The sequence below is a fragment of the Parasteatoda tepidariorum genome, chromosome 6 (genome assembly GCF_043381705.1).
Source record: "Parasteatoda tepidariorum isolate YZ-2023 chromosome 6, CAS_Ptep_4.0, whole genome shotgun sequence".
Taxonomy (NCBI): Eukaryota; Metazoa; Arthropoda; class Arachnida; order Araneae; family Theridiidae; genus Parasteatoda; species Parasteatoda tepidariorum.
Window position 1 is genome coordinate 10,703,916 of NC_092209.1, and position 25,303 is coordinate 10,729,218.

At 30.7% G+C, this 25,303-nt stretch overlaps 1 protein-coding gene across 4 annotated transcripts in view; it reads right to left on the reverse strand.

Moving 5' to 3' along the window:
• The window catches only part of LOC107455760 (putative inorganic phosphate cotransporter), a 76,501-nt gene that overhangs the window by 24,352 nt on the left and 26,846 nt on the right, over positions 1-25,303 (reverse strand). For 2 of the 4 annotated variants that reach the window (XM_043055102.2, XM_043055103.1), the window contains 5 exons: positions 23,726-23,875; positions 22,304-22,436; positions 20,633-20,788; positions 19,661-19,746; positions 17,621-17,821 (listed from right to left, as the gene is read on the reverse strand). The exons of the other annotated variants lie outside the window; for them this stretch is intronic. In XM_043055102.2, the coding sequence (XP_042911036.1) occupies positions 17,636-17,821; positions 19,661-19,746; positions 20,633-20,788; positions 22,304-22,436; positions 23,726-23,875 (711 nt within the window). In that variant the 3' untranslated portion in view covers positions 17,621-17,635. Of the gene's footprint in view, positions 1-17,620; positions 17,822-19,660; positions 19,747-20,632; positions 20,789-22,303; positions 22,437-23,725; positions 23,876-25,303 lie in introns of those variants that run through there. 4 annotated transcript variants of the gene reach the window in all.

Genomic DNA, 25,303 nt, shown 5'->3' on the forward strand with positions numbered 1-25,303 from the left:
TCTATCCTTTTCCTCCGTATACATTTTACTGTAAAAGGGGGGCGCGATGAAAATTATGATTGAAAACTGGGCCGCGAATAGTGAAAGGTTGAGAACCGCTGCTTTAACTCAACCGTTTCCAAAAGATGTTTATTGGGATGAAGTATATTGGGTATATTGGGAAAAGATGCCACGGGGGTTACCTTAGGGAAAGTATGGATATTTTTAACCGATAATAATAATATTTATATCCAAACAATAATTCATATATTTTTTTTCATTATTTCGCTTGTTAATATGAACTTCTTTAAGCAAAATGCGACTGAAAAAAAACTTAAAATTAATTTTTGTTCAATAGTATATCGAACAAATTATGAAACAAATTACGGATTTAAAAAAGTTTCATAAGCATTTCGCATTGAGCTTTTCAATTTAAATTTCGAAATTATATCTGATAGCTGTTCAGAGTTTATAATAGTTATTTTTTAAAAATCATACTTTAGCTTATTTTATTCGTTTTTAGCTTATGCATACATCAAGAAAACATTCATAACATTGAAGATTTCATTCTACACATTAGATAGTTTCAAAATAATTAGTAATTCTTTAAAAAAAAACATAATTCACTTTATTTTAGAAATTTTCAGCTTATTCATATAGCAAGAAAATATTCAATATTTCATTCTACACATTACACAGTTTCAAAATGATTAGTAATACTTTTTTTTTTTTAAACCGTAATTCAGTTTTGTTTAAATCCATTTTCCGCTTGAGTATGCACCATTAAATTCCTCATAATACATTAATAATAAATCCTCATATTACATTTTGCTCATGGGACTTTCAAATTTTTTTTTTGAAATTATCAAGGGATTTGCTTGAAATTTTCAGAATACATTTATATTGTTAAAAACAACTTTTATACAAATTTTCAAAAAAATATTTCAAAATTTAAGAAATTAAAAAATTAAAATTTTTGAATATTTTATGTTTTTTTTATTACTCCTCGCGTCTGACATTTTGTCAAAATGACAAAATTCCTTCAAAATATTACATATTAGGTAATATTGAAAAAATTGTTGGGAGTACTTTTTTTATTTTTTATTATAGAAACAAATAACATTAAAAAAACAGTAAAAAACCTACATTTTTAAGAAAAAATCATCATACCTCTATAAAATATCATGTATAAAAAACATTCTATTCACTTAATTCAAAAAAATTCTCCAACAAAATTTTAATAATATTCATCAATATATAGCATTAAATTCTCAGGTCAATAGAATGAAAATTCATTACGCTGGAACAGTTTGAAATTTGTAAATTTGTCAAAAAAGACATTTTGAGAAAAATGACATTTACTACTTTTTCATTGTAAATTTTACTTCTGAACAAATATTTCTTGTTTTTAATATAAATACCTATAAATATTGTCTAATGAACTAGTTAAATAATTATATACTTTAAATTTCTTTAAAAAAAATTAACAAAATATTTGACTAATTTAAAATTAATTTTAAACTAAACTAATTTTAACAGTTACCTGCAGGCAAAAAAAGGTAAACAAAGGGGTGTGGTCAAAACTGAAATGGTCATAACTTCATCAATTTTGCTCTTATTCTAGAATTTTTTTTTTTAAATGTTCAGTTAAATGCCAAGATTTCAGAAATATAAAATGTAAAACATCGATTTTTTGACAAATTTTTGCTTCGTTAAAAGTCCCTTGTCACCTTAGTTTCAATAAAATTAGTTTTCTCTTTTTTTTTCTCCCTCTTTTTTTTCCTTCTTTTTTTTGTTAGTATATTCACAACTGCTAATGAACTTTTTCTTATAACACTGGGAATTCCGCCAAAAGAAGGTCAATAATTTAAAGTTCTATGAACAAAAAAAAAAAAAAAATGGGACCTAGTAAAGCGTATTTCACGTGAATATAAGTCATTATAAATGTAAATTTGCTTCATATTTATTATGAGGTTTATCTTTGGTTAAAATCGCAGTGAATTCACTACATAAAATCAAAAAAATTTGTACGAAAAATAATAAAAAAATCTCATTAGCTTTTTAGTACTAATGTTAATCTTGAATTTAAATATGTAAAGAGAAGTTCTTCTAAAAATGAGTACTTAAGGACTATTCCGTCGACTATTTCCGCCAAAATTACGCCGAAGTCATTTTGGCAGCTTTAAAATTTATTATAATACATTAATTGGTTTTACAGACATTGATAAATTACAAATATGACTTATTGCATGCAAAAATAACATTTAAATTTGAATTATTTCCAAACTTATTTTCAGATTTGGCATAAATGGTATATGGAATAACCATTTACGTAAGTACCGAATGTAATGGACGTAAGTAATGGACGTAAGTACCGAAAAGTGCAATAAAGAATTGGTTACATGTCACATTTGCTTTTATTCGCATATGACATGCACTTCTATTTATTGAAAAATAATAAAGGGAGTTCAGATACCCTATTATTTTCAGAAATGTAATAAATAAAAAATTGATAGTATTTGAAACTGGTTAGTTTAATTTAGGAAATTATCGTAATAAAATTGCTTTTAAACTTGAAAAAAGACATCAAATACTATATCTACACTCGTTTAAACCAAATTTAAATATTATTTGCTAATGATTCTCAATACTTTTATTAGTTTATACTTAAAATAATTTGTTGAAAATATTTTAAGTATAACTAATAAAAGTATTGAGAGTAGTAGGTATAAGTATTAGGTATTGAGAAAGTAGTGAGTGTACTTGAGAGTACCCTCTTCTTCACCCTCTTCCGCTTCTTGAACAATGCACGAAGGGAAACGGGGCCAGTTGAAAACCCCATATATAGCGGTGAAGAAAATAAACTAGTAAAGCTCACGTGCTAATTTAGGCATTGCGACAACATCTTATTTGGTATTCTTTATGGTCAATCTTTCAATGTCAGAACTGGCAATGGCCTGTATATAGATTGCCCGTTCCTTTTTAAAGCTATTTGTTCTGCAACTTTTGAAACTATTACGACTACCCCCAGACTATTGATGACTGTTGCGAATAATTTTTTACTGTGTATGTGAACTAAAGCAGTATTTTATTAAGCAAATTTTATAACAAAAGATATTAGAGCTTTAAAGCATAAGCCTTCATCCATTTGACAATATACACTGAGTGGCCAAATTATTATGACCACCCCTTCAGTACGCTGTTGGGCCACCTTTAGCGCGTATTACTGCCTTAATTCGTCTGGGCATGGATTCTATGAGATGTTGGTAGGTGGTAGAAGGTATGCCAGACCATGCTCGCTGAACTGCACTTGCCAATTCCTGCGAATTTGATGGTACTGGATCCATCTGTCTGAGCTCCCGTTCAATTTCATACCTTTCAATTTCATCACTTGCAATTTGTCGCACCGTTGCTGTCCTGCTGCGCTGCACAACCCTGGTCAGCCTTCTCTCTGATCGAGCATTCAGTACCCTGTGACGACCACAAGTCTGACGGTGAGACCCGGTTTTTTGCTTGATTGTCCATTCTTTGTACACATTAGCAACTGCTGCTCTAGAACACTTCACAAGTGCAGCAGTTTTGCCGATACTTGTTCCGACACATCTCACACCCACAATCATTCTACGCTGAAAATTCAGTTAAATCACTTTTCTTTCCCATATCTGAGCAAGCAACACAGTATAACTGATGACTCACTTGTCCAGCATGCCCGTGTTATAGTTCTCAATAACTCATTTGCATAAAACTCTGAGGTGGTCATAATAATTTAGCCAATCAATGTATGTATCTGTTTAAATTACATGCTTTTAGGAGTGCACAAAGTTCTTTATTTATTATAATATAAATACAGTTCGTTGCTGCCACTAGAAAATATATTTATTGTTTATATTTAGTCTCTGTATATCTGGTGAACAGTTTGGGCATTCTTCCTTGGTGACAAGGGGTAGCTCAACCCCTCCCAAGTATCTTAATTTTTGCACACTCCCCACACAAATTAACATACACAGATAAACGCAACAATTTATGCATGGTTAGCGAGTAATATTTATGGGTCGTTGTCATGGAACTAATATAATGTCATAGTGTGATGAGCAACCCAGAATACGAGTGGTTTTAAAAGGGACTCCGGTGTCATCACTCTAACAGAGATACTAACGACTAAGCAATTAATTATTGATTACTTACTATTATTTAATTATGCATATAATCTCACCGGACAAAAAATTAGCCACCCCAGCGCACAAGTATCGATGAATCGTTAGGTTTCGTTAGATAAGGTAGTGGTCAAGCAACATGCTCAGCTGCGTGAACACTTCTTGAATGTAATCAAAGGCTAGTAGTTTTAAGCGGAAATTGTGCGTAAATATGGTTGTGACAGAGAGGCTAAAAGGGGCGATAGTGTTTGGCGTGCCTCATGGTTATACAGTGAATGAAGTTGCTAGATTTGTTGTTATTTCGGTGCGGACTGTTCAACGTGTCTACAAACAGTGGTGTAATACACGTGGTCACGAAAGACGACGTCAGAATTGTGGTCGGAATAGATCCTGTATGAAACGGACCGGAAACGTGTTTCACGACTTGTCAATGAAAATCGCTTACAAACCCGACAGGAATTGCTTCAAAATGAAGGTCCATTCCAACCTGTTAGTGAGAGAACATTACGACAAGAGTTGCATGCAATGAACATTTTTATTCCAACACCTCGTAAGAGGTCATTGTTCACACAGGCACATAACGCTGCGCGACTTCAGTATGCTAGAGGTAACCAAACGTGGACAGTTGTTGACTAGCGGAATCTAATATGGTCTGACGAATCACGTTTTTGCCTTTATTCAAATGACGCGTGTCGTCGAGTGCCCCAAGGACCAGATGAAGTATTTTATCCTGACTGTCTGCAAGGTCAGGTTAGAGTCAGAGGCGTATTTGTCATGATTGGGGGGTGTTTTTTTTATCAATGATTGCCCCCCCCCCTCACTGGGGTGGCCCCTAACATGAACCAACATGTTTATTTGAACATTCTGGATGATCAGGTGTTGCATTTCAGTCAACATCTTCATGAAGAGTTGACTGAATGACATACTTTAGGTTTAGAGATAGTAGTTAAATAAAGCGAATATAGTCGTTTTTCAATTCCGATATCTTTTACATCTTGCATTTCTAGTTTTTTTATGCGACGATTTTAAAATTATTTTTATTCTAACTAACAGAATATTCTGAAACTACTAATCTCCTATCACGATAAATTTCAATCTTTTCCTGATGATCACGAGTTTGCAAGTGTTCAGTTAAGGTACCCCTATTACCCCTTAACACGTTGTATGCTACGCTAATTGTACATAGCTTTCCCGTCTGAAACAAAAGCAAACCGGTAAATAAAAACAAACTGAATTTGCATATTTTAGACAGATTTTGATAGTTTTTTAAAAGGTTTAGCATGACGTTTCTGAAAAAGTGGTGAATAATATAAACCTACGAATTGTTTAGAAATAGTGGTGGATAAAATCTACTAAATTGAATATAGTAAAGTAAGAATCACAATAAATAAACTACCACTTGAAAATATTTATTCGTTGCCCGGGGCAAGTTGGCATCTCTGTGTATATAAATAAAACTATTTTAGTGTGTTATATATTGCATTAATTTCTTCAAACCATTTTAATAATTATAATAATATAAAAAAAATTAAAAATTTACTCGAATTATGTGTTTCTAATAATCTTGGCATCGCCGGTCACTGGTGACCTAATGGCATTCAACGTGTTAAGCCGATTTTGACAGAAATATCATTTTTCTATTTTTTCTTATGTGAAACTATACTACGAACTTTTATCTCTCTAAAGTCATTTGCATTTTGTTTGTCAATCGAACAGAATTTTTGATAATTTAAAAGAAATCATATAATTCGATATTATAATAATGATTATGGGGTCTCTTATGTACTATTTCTCGAAACAGATTTTTTGGTTATTTTCCTGCATTATAAATGTAATATCTCAAAATATTTTCATATTACTTGAAATTTTGCATGACTGTTAGAATTAAATAAGCATGGTTTCCAACACTCTGAACTTTTTGTAAAAAATTATTCAAGTGGTAGCTAAGTTCCTGGTTCAATGAAATTATTTTTTTTTATTCCTTTTAACTTATTTTCCACACCACTACATACAAAAGATTTAAAAATTGATATGGACACCACTTTTATCCAGTTCTTGCGTAAAATCCAAATAGTTTTATAGAAACTACAAGATCAAATTCATAAAATAGAACACTGGTGCATTAAATGCAAAACAGACGTAAATGCAGACAAAACCTAAATCCTAATCATGCAAGAAAGAAGACTGAAAAAATTTCCACAATGCAAACCAAAGCTGTTCATCATCCATATTCCAATAAACAAAAAAGCAAACTACCTCTGCCTTATAATAAACAGCAAGCTCACTTGGAATGACCATACCAAAAATATAATAGATGAAGCAAACGCAGCAACAACTATAATACAACCACTCATCTATAATCAGAATACCTCATTAAAGCTAAGAGAACTACTATATACATCAATGATCAGACCAATTCCCACATATGCCTCACCAGTCTGGACAACCATATCGGGACATCTCATGAAAAAACTCAACAAATGTCAGAACAAAATACTTAGAAAAATCACTCGTGACAAATGATTCATCAGAAATTCAAATATCCACAAAGACCTCAACATTCCGACCTATATACAAATTAAATGTAGATTTCTATGACAAGGCCACAAAAGGCAACGCAGTTAACTTCAATGAGATATTCAACTATGAAAACCATAAAAAGATCTAAAATTAAGACCAATAGCTGCTCACTTAACATCCGACGCCTCATATCACAATCATCAAAATAAATAACTAATCACAGATCTACTCATTGCATCAGATTCAACAACAATACTGACAACTTGTGCAAGCTTTTCCCCACGTTGACCATCAATCTACATTCAAAGCCACACATAGTTTAAAGCAAGCCTGCTTCTTATAATTTCCATTATTATTTACTCAAGCAAGGTGCTTGAATCCCAATACGAGCCGCCACATAAACTGCTAACCTTAAAATTCTACCACAAATATAAAAAGAAACATGATGGATGCGATAGGGGCCGCTGCGCGTGCCTGGTCCCCAGAATTAATTTCTAGAAAAGACACGAAATTTGACACAATGTAAATATTAAGTATTGTAAGAAAGGCAACATTATTACTGTTGCCTCGTGGTGACACGTTTAACGTTTCAACAAAACCTTTCAACAAAAACAATTTGAAGTGTATCTGATAGTGTTATTAAATAAGTAAAAAATAAATAAAATTTCTACCACTTTTTGCATTTTAGTTGCCTGTAACGACGCTGCATATCTTTTGTAAGGAACACGACTTCACCCTGATAAATGGTACCTATCAATTAATAATATCTGTTAGTTTTGGAAAAAAGAAATATCGATTATTTTTTTTCCATTACAAACTAACACAATTTATAGCATCATAAACGTAATTGTATTATCTCCTTCTTCGTACCACTTTCTACGTAGCAGAGAAGTGGGAACTCTTAGTAGGCACACAAATTAAATTTTAAAAAATTCTGGATAGAAATATATCATTAAATTACATAAAAACTGTATCTTGTAGAATGAAACCGATTGCGAAGTTGAAATCAGCGACGACAAAATATCCAATTCTTAGGTCAACAACCTTTAGAAAAAAAACATTGTAATTCTTCATAGCGTGTATAAATGCACCTTTTTCCATATCTGAAAATGATACGTGTTACAGAACATTCAGATAGACCTAATTATCTACATTTGTGTTTATAATTGAACCTTATTAAAATTGTTGAGAAGCCTGTTCAAGAGCGATACGAAAACAAATTTTCAGATCTAAAAGAAGAATACTTATCAACTAATCCCTTTTATTAGCAGTGACTATCACTTCAACCCGTTTCGTCCCGAAGTTATAAATTGAAATGATACAAAAAGTGGTTTTATATAAAAAGTGGTATAATGTATTATCGAAATCAATTGTTTTTTCTACTGTTAGGGCATTCAAAAAGTGTTTGATAGATCAAAAAGTACTTTTTCCTTATAATTCTAGATCTAATCAGAAATATCTAATTCTTTGTGGTATCTGAGAATCTTTTAATTCAGCCAGATAAATGAAAATGCTGAAAAAAGTTTCCCACCACAATGAATGTCTTTGAAAAAAGGAACTGTCCTAAATATATGACGCTGGGCGTTAACCGGTTAAAAATATAATGAAACGTTTTCTAACCATTTTCCTTTATATCATTTTCAGTATCCATCAGCCAGATACATTTATTTAATTTACACTTTAGGATAATGAATGAGACAAATAAGTTAACTAAATTAAATTTTATATTAAAAATATTTTATTTTCCGAAACGGTAGATTTTAAAATTTGAATGACCTCATTTCTACCTGAACATTTGTCCCGTAAAAAGATGCAGTATTTTTTTATTTATTTAAAATTACATTTCGTAAAATGATTTAATGATTCATATACCTTAATATTCTAAATTATTTGAAATGTTTTCACAAAAACTATTATAAATAATTTTTTAATCCTACTTTTTGAATAGAATAATCTTTGGATAAACGAATTTTATAACTGTGTATAAAATGTTTCGATGAGCTTAAAAATTCGTCGCTATATTGCGAAACACGCAAAAATTAAAAGTAAGAGAACTAAACTTTTGATCGCTCTCCTACAATACTACGGGAATTAGACAAAATTCGAATTTGACAAAAAAGGACCCCAAGAAAAAAATGCGCGGTTATATGACTTATAATATTTCTTGAAATATTGTCTGCTGCACCAATTAATGAGTGCAATTAATCAATGCAAATTTAAGTTTTGGGCCTTGAATTATTCAGATCGATTCTGAAGTCTAATTCTGATCAATACTTCATATGTTATTCAGAGTTTCTAATTTTTTCCAACAAAAAGAAAATACAAACAAAATAAAGTTAAAACTAAACTCTTTATGCACTGAATGCTAAAAATCAGCCTGTTATAAATCATTATTTATAACAAAAGGTTTTTTTTAAAAAATAGTTTGCATTTCCAGGTTTGCCACGGGTGACTAAACTAGCAAAAAGTGATGACGATTAAAGTTGAGAATTTTAATAAAAGAGTAGGAGTAAGGGAGCATATTTTTTAAGATTACCTGAAATTCCAACTTGCTCAGCTCTGTAAAAAAATACTTTCTAATAATATCAAAATTGAAGTTATTTTTAGTTAAGTTTTTACTTTTATTTATTTTTTTTGTAATTTGTCTCATGGGGACACTTTTAAAGAGTCTGCTTTATTATCGTAATTCTACATGGTTTACTCCTCAATTCGCTACGAATTTGTTAGAATTTTGCAGAAAGCGGAGTTGTTTTTATTTCTAGTTTGCTATTGAAAGTGGATTCCGAGAATGATTTTACTTAAATTTGCAACAAGAACAATTTGAAATGTATCTTATAGTGTTATTTAATAAATAATAAATAAATAAAATTTCTACAACTTCTTACATTTTAATTGCCTGTGACGTAGCTGCATATTTTTTGGGAGAAACACGACGTGATAAATAGTACCTATGAATAAATAATATCTGTTTGTTATGGAAAAAAGTAATATCGATTGTTTTTTCCATTACAACTTAATATAATTTATCTCAACGTAAACGTAATTGTATTATCTCCTTTTTCCTACCACTTTCTACGTAGCAGAGAAGTGGGAACTCTCAGTAGGCACACAAATTAAATTTTAAAAAATTCTGGATGGAAATGTATAATTAATTTACATTAAAACTGTATCTTGTAGAGTGAAACCGATTGCGAATTTGAAATCTGCGACGAAAAAGTACCCAAATTTTAGGTCAAAAACCTTCAGAAAAAATAACAAACATTGTAATAGCGTGAATAAATGCGTCTTTTGCATATCTGAAAATGATACATGTTTTTTCGCGAGTAAAACTTTTAGACAGACCTAATTATTTATATTTGAGTTTATAATTTAAGCACTTTTTAATTGAAGTCTGTTCGAGAGCGATGCGAGAACAGAAGAAATTTTCAGATAAAAAAAAAAGAATACTTATCAACCATTCTGCTGAACTCACAAAAAACCCTTTTCATCATTAAATACTATCATAATTTTATAAAAATTTCTAAAAAAATTGAACTTTTTCTAACTAATTCAATGAGTTAGGCAATATTCAGAAATGTTTTTTATTTTTTTTTTATTTTCAGTATCCACCAGTCAAATGTATTGCTGACAGATACCTTTATTTAAAGACGAAAAAAATACAAGTAGGAAATATGTGTTCTAACAAAAATAAAGTTTATTTTAAATATATTTTATTTTCTAAAACGGTAGTTTCAAAAATTTAAAGTACTACATTTCTATCTCAACATTTCTACTTCATTTCTATCTTCAATTTAAAAATATTCAGGATAGAAATATATAATTTAATTGTATAAAAACTGTATCTTGTAGAGTTAAACCAATTGGGAATTTGAAATCAGAGACGAAAAAATATTCAAATTTCCGGTCAAAAGTCTAATGCATTAGAAAATAAAAAGAAATTGTAATTCATTACAGCGTGAATTGATTCACCTTTTGCATNTGATTCTGATGATTCTTTCATGGTGTTGCATTTTCTACAAACAGCAGTTTAATTTAATTGTATAAATACTGTATCTTGTAGAGTTAAACCAATTACGAATTTGAAATCAGCGACGAAAAAATATTCAAATTTCCGGTCAAAAGCCTAATGCATTAGAAAATGAATATAATTTTTTTTAATTCATTGTAGCTTGAATAAATATGCATTTATGAATAGCGTGAATAAAAATGCATTTATAGCTTTTGCATATCTGAAAATTAAACGTGTTTTCTCGCGCACTTTATTTCAGTGTCTCACTGTTCATCGTGTTATATATTGTTTTAATAGTGATAGTTGTAATAATTTGCCGTCGACCAAAACCAGGTCATCATTTCTCTATGAGCATTCATTGAGGTGAGTCAAAAGAAAAAGTGGGTTTGTGTGCCGATGAAAAATATAGTGGGTTTGAGAACTAATAATAGTTGTTCGAAAATACCTATAAAACCATTGTAGGTCGAGAACTAATTAAAAAATTGTTTGGTTTCAAAATCTGAAAAAATTATAGAATGTTTATGTTTGAGTATAAAAAGACAGCACTAATAAAAGTATGACGGTCACTAGTACCTATAAAATTATAGTTCAACGAAAGAGGATAGATTTGAAAACAAATAAAATTATTCGCGATTACAACGCACGATTACGCAATCTACCACGATTTCCTGACAAGACCAGTTCTATATCTTTAGCCTGCTCACCTCTTTTCAGTTGTACAGGAATGTGACACGATATTATCCCCTTTCGTATTTAACTGTCAAAAATGTTTTTTTAAATTTTCAATTCTATGTTCATTGAAGTTTTCAGTTCCACATAGTTTCCTAAGTTTTTAATCTATTTGAAAATCAAGACAGAGACTAACGTACTTCCTTCTCCTATGACTCTCCACAAGCTAATGGTGAAAGCATGCGAAGTGCTTTCATAGGAGACAAGAGACTTATACTCTAACACGTCGCCTTTAGCCCATTTCGATCTCCAATAGAAGATTCAGGTAACTATAAAGTTTTAGCGGGTTCAAGTACTGATCAAATGTTAGCGGGAGCGAGCAACGGTGAAAAAATAATAGTAGGTCCAAGTGTGTGGTCTCCAAAACTGATCAAATGATACTGGTTTCACACGCATTTCACACTGGTTTTTTCACAAACAGATAGTGGATAGTATAAACAGAGAGTGAGTTCTTCTACTTCTAAGACTCTACAACGTTGATAATGGTTCGGTTGCCGACGTTAAATCAGATACTTTTCCTACAGAACAGCAAATTCCAGCTGTTTCATTCTTAAATTTGAGAGCACTACAGAACATACATAATTGATTCGTCTTTTTTTCGATGATGACGGTTGGGTGAAGACTATAGTTGGGTCGGATCATAGTGAAATGCACAAAGATTAAAATCAGGGCATTGGCAGCCTCTCGCATTGATTGATTTTCATTCTAGCGTCCCGTTACTCCGATGTTTCAGACAAAAGGGTTTGAGTAGTGTGTTGTAGATTTGTTACCAGTTTTCTTTCTCGTTGCTCTGATGTTTCCAACGAACGGGCTCGAGTAGTGTTTCTGAAACACGGGTAGTTCTCTTTTTGCGCGATTGATCATCATCTCCTACACCAGAAAGCCTCAACAAGGTTTCTTATAAGTAGTCTGCGCAGATTATTTAAAAAGTGAATCCCTTGTGCGCATAAACTCAAATTTTATTTTACAAGTAATTGAGAGAAATTTATCTTATATATTTGAGAATTGAATCTGTCTTGGTTGACAAGTAAATAAAGCAAACCAATTTTACTCATAAATTTAACAAATTTTTAGACATATATTTTCGACCACTTTCTAATTTTAAATAGATTTCATATTGAATGGTTTTTTCACTAATTGGTTTACCTTCATAGTGGTCTGATCGTACTACCTACAAAAAACCGTGTGGAGGCTTGATCCACTAAGAGCGATTCGTTTAGGTGGCATAATTCTGCATATATTCTCTCTCACAAACAAAAGGAAATGTAAAAGTTGACAGTGGTCGCAAATTTGCTAAACCAAAAATTCAGATATTTTGTTTAAATAATAAAAAAAAGAAATAAAATGAAGAATAAAACAAAGAAAAATTATAGACATATGAAGAAAAAAAAAGAAGGGGGGGGGGAATAATAAGTAAAAAATAACAAACAACAGATTATATAATACATACAATAATAATAATAATAATAAAAAAATAAAAAAAAAGGATGAAATTTTATTTAAAAAACCGGAATAATAAAACCGGAGAAAAAAGATATAATCTTTTCTTCAGCCCACACGATTATATCCGCAAAACAGAGTGCTTTCTGATATTGTATCAATAAAGCCAAAGCAAAATATATTAATACAATAGTGTGAGGAGCACTCAAAAATTTTTTTATAAAAATAACAACAAATATAATAGATCACAAAAAGTAAAAATAGCATGTAAAAACAGAAATAAAATAAAAAACACTTAAAAGGGACTATAAAGCGAGTAGCAAAATCAGATCAACTTACAAGGACAGAAAATTTTTCAAGAATGATTTTAAAATGTTTTCGCAGAAAGATTGCTAGATTACAAAATGTGAAAACAAAAGCGCAAATTGAGTGTAACAAGAGGGTTTTAAAGTGTCGTTCTTACTGCACTGCTGAAGTGATTTGTTATTCTGAGCTTTGATTTGTTAGTTACCAAGGATGGATATATATATGGATGGATATATACATGGATATATATATATATATATCCATACATATTTCCATATCCCGAAATGGATATATATATATATATATATATATATATATCATACTATCATACCTGCCAACTCTTCTGGATTTTCCGGAAGATTTTATTTTTATATTTAAAGTGGTATTAAATATATACTATTTTTTTCTTTTATAAACTTAATTTTTAAATTATTTTGATCACCACTATTCTTAGAAAAATTAGGCACATATATTAATATGCGTTTCTATCATGGTTGTCAACTTAAGGTTTCTCAAATACAACGTATTTGTTTGCTTAAAATTGAAGTTTTAATTCCATTTTAATACCACTGGGAAAAATGATAATGGAAAGGATTAAAAGTTGGCAGGTATGATATATATATATATATATATACATATATTCAAAGGTTTCGCTTTTGAACAGTAAATTATCTACCACTCTAAATTTCAAATATACACAGTTCAATTCTAAGGTAAGTAGGAATTTTATTTACTTTTCAAACCAAGCTGCATGTAATTACTATTACACATTTCACTAATTATGTTTGAATATAATGTTTCTTTTTTCACTGTTCAAGGTTGCAAATAGTGATTAATGTATCTACCTCCAATTACGTCTGTAAATAAGTACCAACGTATATTTTCAAATCATGCCTGTATATAATTACCATATTTAAATTGATTGTTATACAAAATGTTTTTAGTTTATCAAGCAAAGAGCTTGACTTTTAGAAATAGCTACCATAATGTTGCTTAAATCAAAATGTTTTTAAATCAATGTATATAATATTATTTCATGATGTGTAGGATTTCATGATTCACTGCGCGGCCCAGGTGCCCAGTTTTTGTTAAATAAGGAAAGAATTTTATTTACCGCCACCACGTAGACTGCTGACCTTAAAATTCCTACCACAATTATCCACACTATCACTCTGCGCAACTCAGGTGCCCACCTCAAAGATCGAAAGAAGAATGTTTTATTTACAATAGACAAACACATTGCTAAGTTAAATATCAAATTCTGTGAAAAGCCACCTCTTGCTCTACAGCAAATTTCAATCAAGAATTCCTATATGAAACTTTAACTGAAGACAAGAACATCAGACCATTAGTAGCATACTATTGCAGTGATGGATCATATTCCCGACATCAATAGCAGATACATAACCTCATTTTTATCATATCAGCTTAGCTAAAATTCATACTTTTACAGTATAGTCTTATCACCTTACTGAATATAATTACACAGTCAGAACCTCAATGATCCACATGAATACTCCTTTACTTCATTTGCATCCCACAACCTCATTGAAACACCACAAAGATCAGGCTCAAGATGAATGGGAAAACGGACGCCAGCGGCCTCAGGCAATACCTCCTACATCAGAAAGCCTCCACACGGTCTTTTATAAGTAGTCCGCGCAGACTATTTAAAAAGTGAGCCAGTTGTGCGCATGAACCCAAAACCTGTTATAAAAGTACTAGAGAGAAATGTATCATATATATTTGATAATTGAATCTGTAGTAGTTGACAAGTGAATAAAACAAATTTTTAGTCATATATTTGCTACCACTTTCATATTTTAACTAGATTTCGTATTAAATGACTCGTTCGGAAAGTGGATATTCTTCACAATGGTCTGATCGGACTACCTATAAAAAACCGTGTGGATGCTTTCAGTTTTAGGAGGCGTTGCCTCAGGTGCCCTGATGTTTTATACCAGGGGTGGCGAACCTTTATACACCAGCGTGCCATTTTCTCTAAAAAATTGCTTAATGAGGTCATAGACGCGCCATCAAATAATTTTGACTTCGTGATTATTGGGAAAATTATAATACTAAATACTATCAACTCAAAACTCTTTATTTCGATTGAAAAAAATACATTTTGCAATGTCTCAGTTATACAAGTATTTAAACTTTAAGTAACATCAATGTGACTTCTGTTGTTGCAGATTAGATGACAAATAACTTATATTAGGTTCTAAGATGTTAGTTTAAGCAGGACTGTTTATTTGTTTTTGTTAGTTATTTATCGTTAGCTTGTTTTTTACGANGCGCCTCCCAGGTCATCACCTCCTACATCAGAAAGCCTCCACACGGTTTCTTATAAGTAGTCTGCGCAGATTATTTAAAAAGTGAACCGATTGTGAGCATGAAACCAAATTCTATTTTAAAAGTGGCTGAGAGAAGTTTGTCATGTATGTTTGAGAATTGAATCTGTAGTGGTTGACAAGTAAATAAGACAAACTAATCATATTCAAAAATTAAACAAATTTTTAGACATATATTTGCTACCACTTTCTTATTTTTACTAGATTTTCTATTAAAGGGCTCTTTCGTAAACTGGTTTACCTACGTAGTGGTCTGATCGGACTACTTATAAAAAACCGTGTGGAGGCTTTCAGTTGTAGGCGACGTTGCCCAGGTGCCCAGTTTTCGTTTAATAAGAAAAATTTTTTATTTACAGCCACCACGTAGACTGCTGACCTTAAAATTCCTACCACAATTATCAAAACAAACCTAATAGATGGGATAGGGGCCTCTGCGCAACTGAGGTGCCGAGCTCAAAGATCGAAAGAAGAATATTTTATTTACAATAGACAAACACATTGCTAAATTAAATATCAAATTCTGTGAAAAACCACCTCTTGCTCTACAGGAAATTTCAATCAAGTATTCCTATATGAAACTTTAACTGAAGACAAGAACATCAGACCAATAGTAGCATACTATTGCAGTGATGGATCATATTCCCGACATCAATAGCAGATACATAACCTCATTTTTATCATATCAGCTTAGCTAAAGTTCATATTTTTACAATATAGTCTTATCACCTTACTGAATATAATTACACAGTCAGAACCTCAATGATCCGCATGAATACTCCTTTACTTCATTTGCATTCCACAACCTCATTGAAACACCACAAAGATCAAGCTCAAGATGAATGGGAAAACGGACGCCAGCGGCCTCAGGTGCCCAGATGTTTTATACAGTTTAAGAATTTTATTTACGACGGTTTTTATTGGCGACGGTTTGGGAAACATCTAATTTTGAAAACACTCTCGTTTGTCTTGTAAATTTTTCGTCGATGCATCCGATTTTCCACAGTAAAAACACAACAGATCTTTCTGTTTTTTAAGTAGTGGCTTTTGACATTTCCTTTCCATACTTCTAGATTATCCCTACCTTTTTTCTCCTTATTTAAACTATTTTTCTGAAATTAAGCTAAATGGGTACAGACATTATTTTATCTCATTGTTTCAAATCATTAAATTTCTTTGCATCTGTTAATATATCATTCTGTACTCCACAGTTTATTTTAATGTATAATAACTGAGTATTCGTATTTGTGTTTAGTCCCTAAACCAAGCAAATGTCATGAAAGTACTTCACTTTGTCCATATGACGAGAATATTTTACGTCCTAAACGCTGTGAGTGTGTAAGGAATATAACGCAATGACACTAAAAATAAATTTTAAAAAATCAGTTTAAGGGGTCAATGACTTTTGAACTCGTGAATTTGCTTTCGAGTTTTTGTTACTTCGTCACTTTGTCTGGTCACCAAAACATTCTAAAACTTAACCCTTTGCAATTCCAAGTTCTTTGTCACAGAATATCAAATATTTAACATCGAATGATATCATCGAAGATATCAAATGTATTATGTTTATATATGGTAACCATGTTCAGCGGCTGCGTTAAACACGCTCACCAAATGCGATAAAATCGTAAATTTGGCAAACATAATTATTTTTTGCGGAAGTATTGGCGAATGATTTTGGAAAGAAAAAAATATATTTAACTCGATCCTCAAATCAGTATTTTTTATGCAATTTCAATAATTTTCGATAGATGAGCCGCATGACCAATTATAATTGAGTCCAAATAATACATGCCTGAAACAAACTAACGTGAAATATATTTTTTTTAGAAAAACAATTAATCCAAACTATTTATTAAAATTTACAATTGGCGGAAATTTACGAAAATTGGTAAATACTTATGATATTTGGCTAATTTACTGGCTAGTAATGTGAAATCCTTAGTGCGAGCCCTGATATTATATTATGATTGCTAGTTTTCAAATAAAAATATTGTATTACACCATTTAGTGCTTACATAAGTTTAAATTGCTTTATAAAGTACTGGCAGTGCAAAGGGCTATTCTGAAGAAATGTTCAAGACCTATGTGAATAAATAAACAATTGATCTAAGCAAAAAAATTAACAAAAATCAATTAAAAATGATCTATAATTTTGAACGGTACACATATTCATCTGAAAATGTTGTGTTTTTCTTTTCAGTTTCTTTCTTTTCGTTTTCTTCATTCCAAGGCTGTAATTCAGCGGAAGCAAAAATGTCGTAGAAAAGACCACACAAGAAATGGATAATAGCTGAGCTAATGTAAACAAATGCCCAGTTTCTAAGTGTTTGCTAAAAAGAAATTAAAACAAAATAGTCATATTTTGAAAACACATTAAAAGTTAGTTTAAAGACAAAATCTTTTTAAAAAAATCAGCTATGTGTATTTTTATCAGTTACAAAATTGAGTTTCTTTACTAACATTGGTGCAATTTCTAAAGCATGTAAATTCAATTAAAAATAATAATAATAAAGCGAAAAATGCGATAAAAGTCACAAATTTACGTAAAAAATATTTAGAACAAGGGCGGTTTGTATTAAAATAAATGAATAAAATACGAAATTTATCGTAGTCAATAAAGATAACACATCTACCACTAAGATTATTAAATACTAATTAATTATAATATAGAACACGTTAAACGAAATTCACACATGTATTTAAAAATTAATAAATTAGCATTGTCTAAGAAATTCGTTATTCTGAAGGACCTCAGTACGATTTATGAATTCGCTAACAACGATGAATGTTGCTCAATGAATAGTTGACTTTTTAGAGAAGTAGTGCTCAAAACTACGAATAAATTATTACACTTCTCCCGGACAATAATTAAAGATAGAAAATATTAATGAGCGTGCATAATTTTCAACAGCATAAATTTGTAGTGAAATTCATTCACATCGAATTCAATCAGGAATAGGAAGGTTAATGTGATGTAACTATCACTACAATTATTAAACATCATTTTACTACTATATGACATGCTAACGCAATTCATATTAGTCCTTTCAATAAATGATGCAAAGATGCCAACTGCTCCACTATCTGGAAATGTTTTAATTGGTAGCGAATTAAATACTTGTAAAATAAGCATACGCCTACAGTAAAAAACAGTAATTAAATAATTAATGCTTTCAGGTTGCATGTTATATGATTCTTATAATTTTTGATATTTAGTGGTGGAAAAATACTAAATTAAAAATAACTTAAATTTCGTTACCGTAAGAAAATACTATTTTGCAAGGCGGAGCAAGTTGGCATCTCTGGATGATGGTTGGCTTGCTACCAGAATGTTGCAAAATCCAAAATGTTTTTATACAATGTTGTTACTTCATGATGTATGGGTCATGATGTATGGGTCTATTTTAAAAGTACGTGAGAGAAATTTATCATATATATTTGAGAGTTGAATCTGTAGTGGTTGACAAGTAACTAAAACAAACCAATTATATTCATAAATTAAAAAAATAAAAACATATTATAAATTTTTTTTAAATTTGCAAAATGTGGTAGTTATCAATGCATTATTTCCTTCTGAAATAGACGGACAGCAAAATATTTTAGTCACCTCTTTTTTTTTATTGGCAATAAATGCATGACAAGTCTCACTCGTCAAATATACCCAAAGGGTTAAATGGTTCTCTCTTTAATCAACATCGAAAAAAGATATGCTACTGTACAAAACTAATATTCTGATTTATTAATTCGAAAACTTGCCTAAGAAGAAAGAGCCTAATATTTTTATCTGTGAAAGGAGGATCTTATTTGTCGGCAGAGAGCATCGGAAGAAGAACAGATTAGAAGTTTACAAAATTTATTAGAACACTGGTGTAATAATGTTCATAAAATTAAACAGGATTAGATTTGCAAGGCACATCTACCATTTAGATACAATCAGCCCAACATATGCGATATTTTAATGAAAACTAATTAATTCAGGGATGTCCAAGACTTCGACAGCTGGACTTCATTCACATGGCTAATGAGTGTACTAACAAGCAATGGAAACAAGGAGAATGCAATGGTGAAATATTCTGAATAAGGCCAAGACCCACCCCGGGCTGCTATGCCAATGATGATAATGCATTCCATCTATAAAACTTGTTACTAAGTTCATTTGCATCACTTACCCCACTTTTAAGAATAACTCCAACAAACGCTGGTGCAAGAAAACCTGGCAATGTTGCAATTGCATTTGTTATTCCAAGAAGAGTTCCTAAAAATAAAATAACTATAAATATGTAATAATCGATGTTTCATAAATAACATTTCTGGCACAGTGTAGCCAATCTAGCAAGACTAATTCAACAAACTATGGAAAATAAATGTAAAACGATCTAAGTCCAAAATAGAAAATTTTTCTGGAGAGCAAAAAAAAATGAATAACTCCGGTTTCACTTCTTCGGGTTCGTAGCCATTAAAAGTTTATAAATACCTTCTTAATGTTATTATTATTTTATATGGTAAATTATTCGTAGTCTTTAAATTATTCGTTATTTTTATTGTTATTATCGTTAGTTTTGTCGTGTTATTTCCGTCGTATGGGAAAAAAATTGCGAGAGTCTTATTATTGAGCACTGATAGCACTTGGGAAGCTCTTTACTCTGTAAAAAAGTAGTATTAATAAGAAAAAAATTAACTGTCACATATAATTACTTTCTTCGAAATAAAACGAAAATATTCTTCCAAAAAAGATATTTTTTTAAAAACTCTTTTCAATATAAGTAGTAGCCCGATGTGAAGCTGTATCCACCCAGGCAAAGAAAGTAAACAGTACCAGGCAAAGTAGTAAAAACCATCTAGATTTCTTAAGAATTAAAGTGAAAGTGTTTGTTAATTATTTTTAATTGAAAATAGTTTACCTGCATTTATTGTTTTCGATGCAAGAACTAAATCTGCATGCATGTTGAGACTCAAAGTACATTTTGAATAAAATGGATATTTTATTCTCTCCAAAATCAGTATAGATAATAATAACTATAACAATATAAATATATAACAATAATAACTTTAGATAATAATAACAATGACAGAAATATTGTCTGTTGAAGTGATAAGAGCTACTTTATTGCAAGGTTGTATTAGAAATATATTCTACTTACCAGCAAACTTCGGGCTCATGTCCACGTGATTAACCATAAAACTGGAATAAAGCAAGCCATTCAATCCAAAGGACAAAGAAAATAATACAATTATGATAATTGGACGGCAACCCACAAAGGCGATAGCTACCGCACACAAAGCTGGCCCAAAAAATGCTGAAATTTAAAAATATATATAAATATTGCTATTAACAAATAATAAATTATTTATTTAAATAATAAGTTTAAGCTATGTTCTCAAAGTGGGAACTTCAGAATCTTAATCTGTAATGAAAGAGTAACTGACTTTCTTCTACTAAGAGTTCTTGACATTGTATTGCTTAATAATCATGAAAATGGAAGCACATACTCTTAATAGGGTTCACATGGTGAAACAATCAATAATAATAGCAATATATCGACTTCTATACATCTGTCACCTTTCAATCTTTCCGTTAATGTGTTTTCCAAGTGATGGTAAAACAATTACCAAATAACAGTCTTACCAACTTTCTATGATTTCTGTAAAAATTTATTCGAGTGGTAGTTAAAGATATCTAAAATAACATCACTTTATTGTCAAGCCTCCAAAATGTATTGATGCTTGCTTGAATAAAATGGTATTAAATATAGTTTTAAATCGAATATATTAGGTCTATCGAAGAGTTCTGTCCGTGAAGTAGCTTTAATATCCAGGATGCAAAAGGAGCCCTTTTAAGAAATAATTGATCGGGCATGTACCGTTAAATGTACATAGCTGGTAACTCTTCCGGTTTAACCGGAAGATTTTACTTTTCATATTTAAAGAGGTAGTGAAACTACCATTATTCTATTAAACTTTCTGATTTATATTTATAATTATTAATTAGTTTGTCCGCAATTACGTACAACAAATATATAAGAGCATAATCATTTACACGACAACTAATTTCAACCTGGCCAAAATATAAATATATATTTTTGAGTAAAATTGTTTACTAAGGGTTAATTGTTTTACTATCACTTGGAATATGCATACTTGGAAAGAGTGAAATTTGGAAGGTATGAATGTTCATATCAGATATACCGCTCAGTTCAGCAAGATACTTTATTTACTAATTTGAATATGTATGGATATGCTCGTATGCGTCTTTTTTGCTATCTCTTTAAACCCTTAACGCATTTGCAAGTGTCTGACACGAGCGAGAATTACTGCACATGCCCGTGTCTTCTATAGGCAATCTTATTCTATTTCGAGTTTTTTTTTCTAATGCCCGTCTTACATCCATCCTAGTAAATATAACTGACACTATCCCTATATATTCATTTTCTGGTTAAAAAATAAATAAATAAACCTTCGATCATTTTTTACCAGTTTTCAAGAAAAAAACTCCTGCATTACCGGGTTAAGACATAAAATTATCATTGATTTAAAAGGTAAATATCATACCACTTTCTGTTATAAAAAGATCAATTTTTAGTAATGTAAAAAAAAGACATTATGACAGAACACAGCATTTTTAATACATCCTCAGAAAAAAAGGCAGGTTTGGGTAGGATTGTGTTCTCACAGTGAATAGTTTACTTAATAGAATAACATATTGTGTGGTGATAACAAATGCATAATTTCGTTCATTCTTTTAGATTTTTGTAAGTACTGTGGGAATTTTTACCTTATTTTGAGTTAAAAATTATTAAATTGCATGTACTTACCAATGCTATTCATTATTTTCCTGATTGTGGTAACACGTAGATAGTCACCAGCTCTTAAATAGTCAGCTACTATACTTGCAGGGAATGCAAAAAGGGCCATCATCAAAAAAGGAATGCCCGATACCATTCCATTCTAAAAGAAGCATGTCCGTTAAATGCTATATTTCTATTAAATTGAATTCTTTTTTTAAACAAAATATTCATTATTAAGGATATAAAATAGATGTAAGACAAATCAGTGAAAATGAAGCATTTTTTCCACTTGAATAATGCTGATTATAGTAGTTTTTTATCATTACTTGTTTTATTTTGCATTATCGAAAACTTAATTACAAGTTTTAAAATTACCACTTAAATAAAAAAGAACCCGGTATTTTTCATAAAAATATGAAATCCCACATTTATATTGATTTCTATTGTAATGTTAATATAAACGCATCTCAAAATTTTTTAAGAAAAAAACATGTATTAGTAGAATAAAATAAAACAATTAAGTAAGTAACATTTAATATTATTTATAAATAATTTTTTTAAGGTAAACTAATTTTATAATTATTATTCTCAATTTGTTTTGGCGATAAAATATTTCAGCGATAAAATATTTCAGCGAAAATTGTGTTAACGGAATGTCACACACAGAAGATTTCTCTGAGGATTTTTAACATTAATGAATCAACGACGAGGAGAAATTTTCCTCCGTGGAGGATTTTTTGATGAAACTAACCCGCATTTTCATATAATGGAGATGAAAACCACGAAAACCTCCCACGATTTGCCTGACTGCTGTGGAGCTCAAATCCTTGATCCGCTACCACTGATGATATTTTTACGGAAGTACTTTGGTCGTGGTGAGCAAGGTGCGGAACACGAATCGACCAGCAATCAATTTGGATCCGAACATGAAACACCTTATTGAGAGGCGAGTGCTCTATCCCCTGAGCTACCACGGCTCAGAGTTTGCGATTTTATTTTTATTTTATAACCGTCGTTGAACATCCAACCCAATTTTTCAATTTACGAACACTTATGTTCAACTCCGTAGCCTTGTTATTTTAAACCCAATCCAGAAGACAAGGGAACTCCTGAACTAAGTATTGGGAAAAATATGCTTTCGTGGAATACTTTTTGATGGAACTAACCCGCATTTGCGTTACATGTAAGAATAACCACGAGACTCTACCACGGTTATCCTGACGGTAAAGGGAATCTAACCCATGGTCCGTGTACCACTGAGGAAATTTCATGTCAGCACTGTGGTCGGTACAAGCCGGATGCGGTTTCGTAACGACCAGCTATCGTTGGGTTAAGTACTCGGTTCATCTAATAGGAAGGTGAAAGCTCTATCCCTTGAGCCACCATGGTTCAGTGTTTGTAATTTGAAACATATTATAGAATTGAATAGATACCACTCTACAAACTTACATCTTTTAAATCAAAGTGCAAAACATTACTCAAGTATGTTGGCATCATTGTCAGCAAAGTATAAAATGCCCAATTCTGTCCAAAATGTGCTACAATTACTGCCCACATAGGCAGTGATGTCCAGATCGATTTCCACGGAATTTTCATACCCTAACAAACAAATGAGATACTTTTGATAAAAAGGTTAAAAAAGTAAAAAAATGCACTATCTCACTTTCCACCAATAATAGTTATTATTATTTTATTTTAATTAATTGTTTATTTTTCTGTTCGATCTTCAGGTAAACTAACTAACTTTAACGATTTTTTCTTGTACTAGCCAATTTTATTCTTTAATATATAAATCTGAGTATGAAAAATGTCATTCAGAGTTATTTTAACTGCCACTACCGTGACAACGCGGTTTCTTATGGGTTGTCCGATCAGACCACTATAAAGGTAAACCAGTAAACGAAAGAGTCATTTAATACGAAATTAAGTAAAAATAAGAAAGTGGTAGGAAATATAAGTTAAAAAATTAGTTTAATTTATGAATATGATTGGTTTGTCTTATTAACTTACCTCAACCACTACTGATTAAATTCTGAAATATATATAATAAATTTCTCTCCATTACTTTTAAAATAGAGTTTGGAGTGGTCATGCACACAAGTGGTTCACTTTTTAAATATTCAGCGCAGACTACTTAACGTGTGGAGGCTTTCTGATTTAAGAGGTAATGTTCGGGTCCTCTGTAGTTTTCCTTAGGAACACCACAATTCAGGAAAAAAAATTAACTTGGTATATTTCCGTACTCTTTGTAATCGATTCACGTGACAGCCAGATACTACTCGTTTTGCAAAACATTTTATAGTCTGGTAAACATTTAAAAACTTGACTCTCAGAATTTTAGTTAATTGCTGACATTTAAAAAGTTTCAACACAGGAAAGACCGAATAAAGGCATTTCGTATAGACTTTTATTTACAATATAGTAACGAGTAAAAATAGTTTAAAACAAAATTAAAAAATAATACTCTAAAATATCAAAAACCACTAGAAATTACTACTAAAATTTCCAAAAAACGTTGAAAGTTGGCATCCGTGAAAGAGTCTGAATTAGTAGATTTTATATGTATGTTTAGGTTGTTTGAATGTAAAGGAACAGAATTATACTAAGTTAAATCATTAAATGAACTACCACTCTAAATATTCAAATGAAAATTTTCGGATATATCAGAACTAATATATGCGAAAAGAATGTTAAACTTGTTGCATTAGCGCCTATTAATATGCACTTTAAGAAATTATAAAAAATAAAGAACTTTTACTATTGAATAACTTTAATGTTCGTAAACTTAATGCAAAATAAAAAGAAATTTTTTTATCGAGTATTATAAATCTCGCTTTAATTAAATAAAATCGCTGCTTTAATTAAGTAAAATAAATGCTTTAATTTAATAAAATAAATAAGGTTTAAGTGCTTTGAAAAATACAAAATGAGATTCAAAACTTAGTTTGAAATATTTTTCAACTTTAAGAGTTATGTTTAGTAAACTATATTTTCTTATATAAATGCAACTAAAATATCACTCATTAT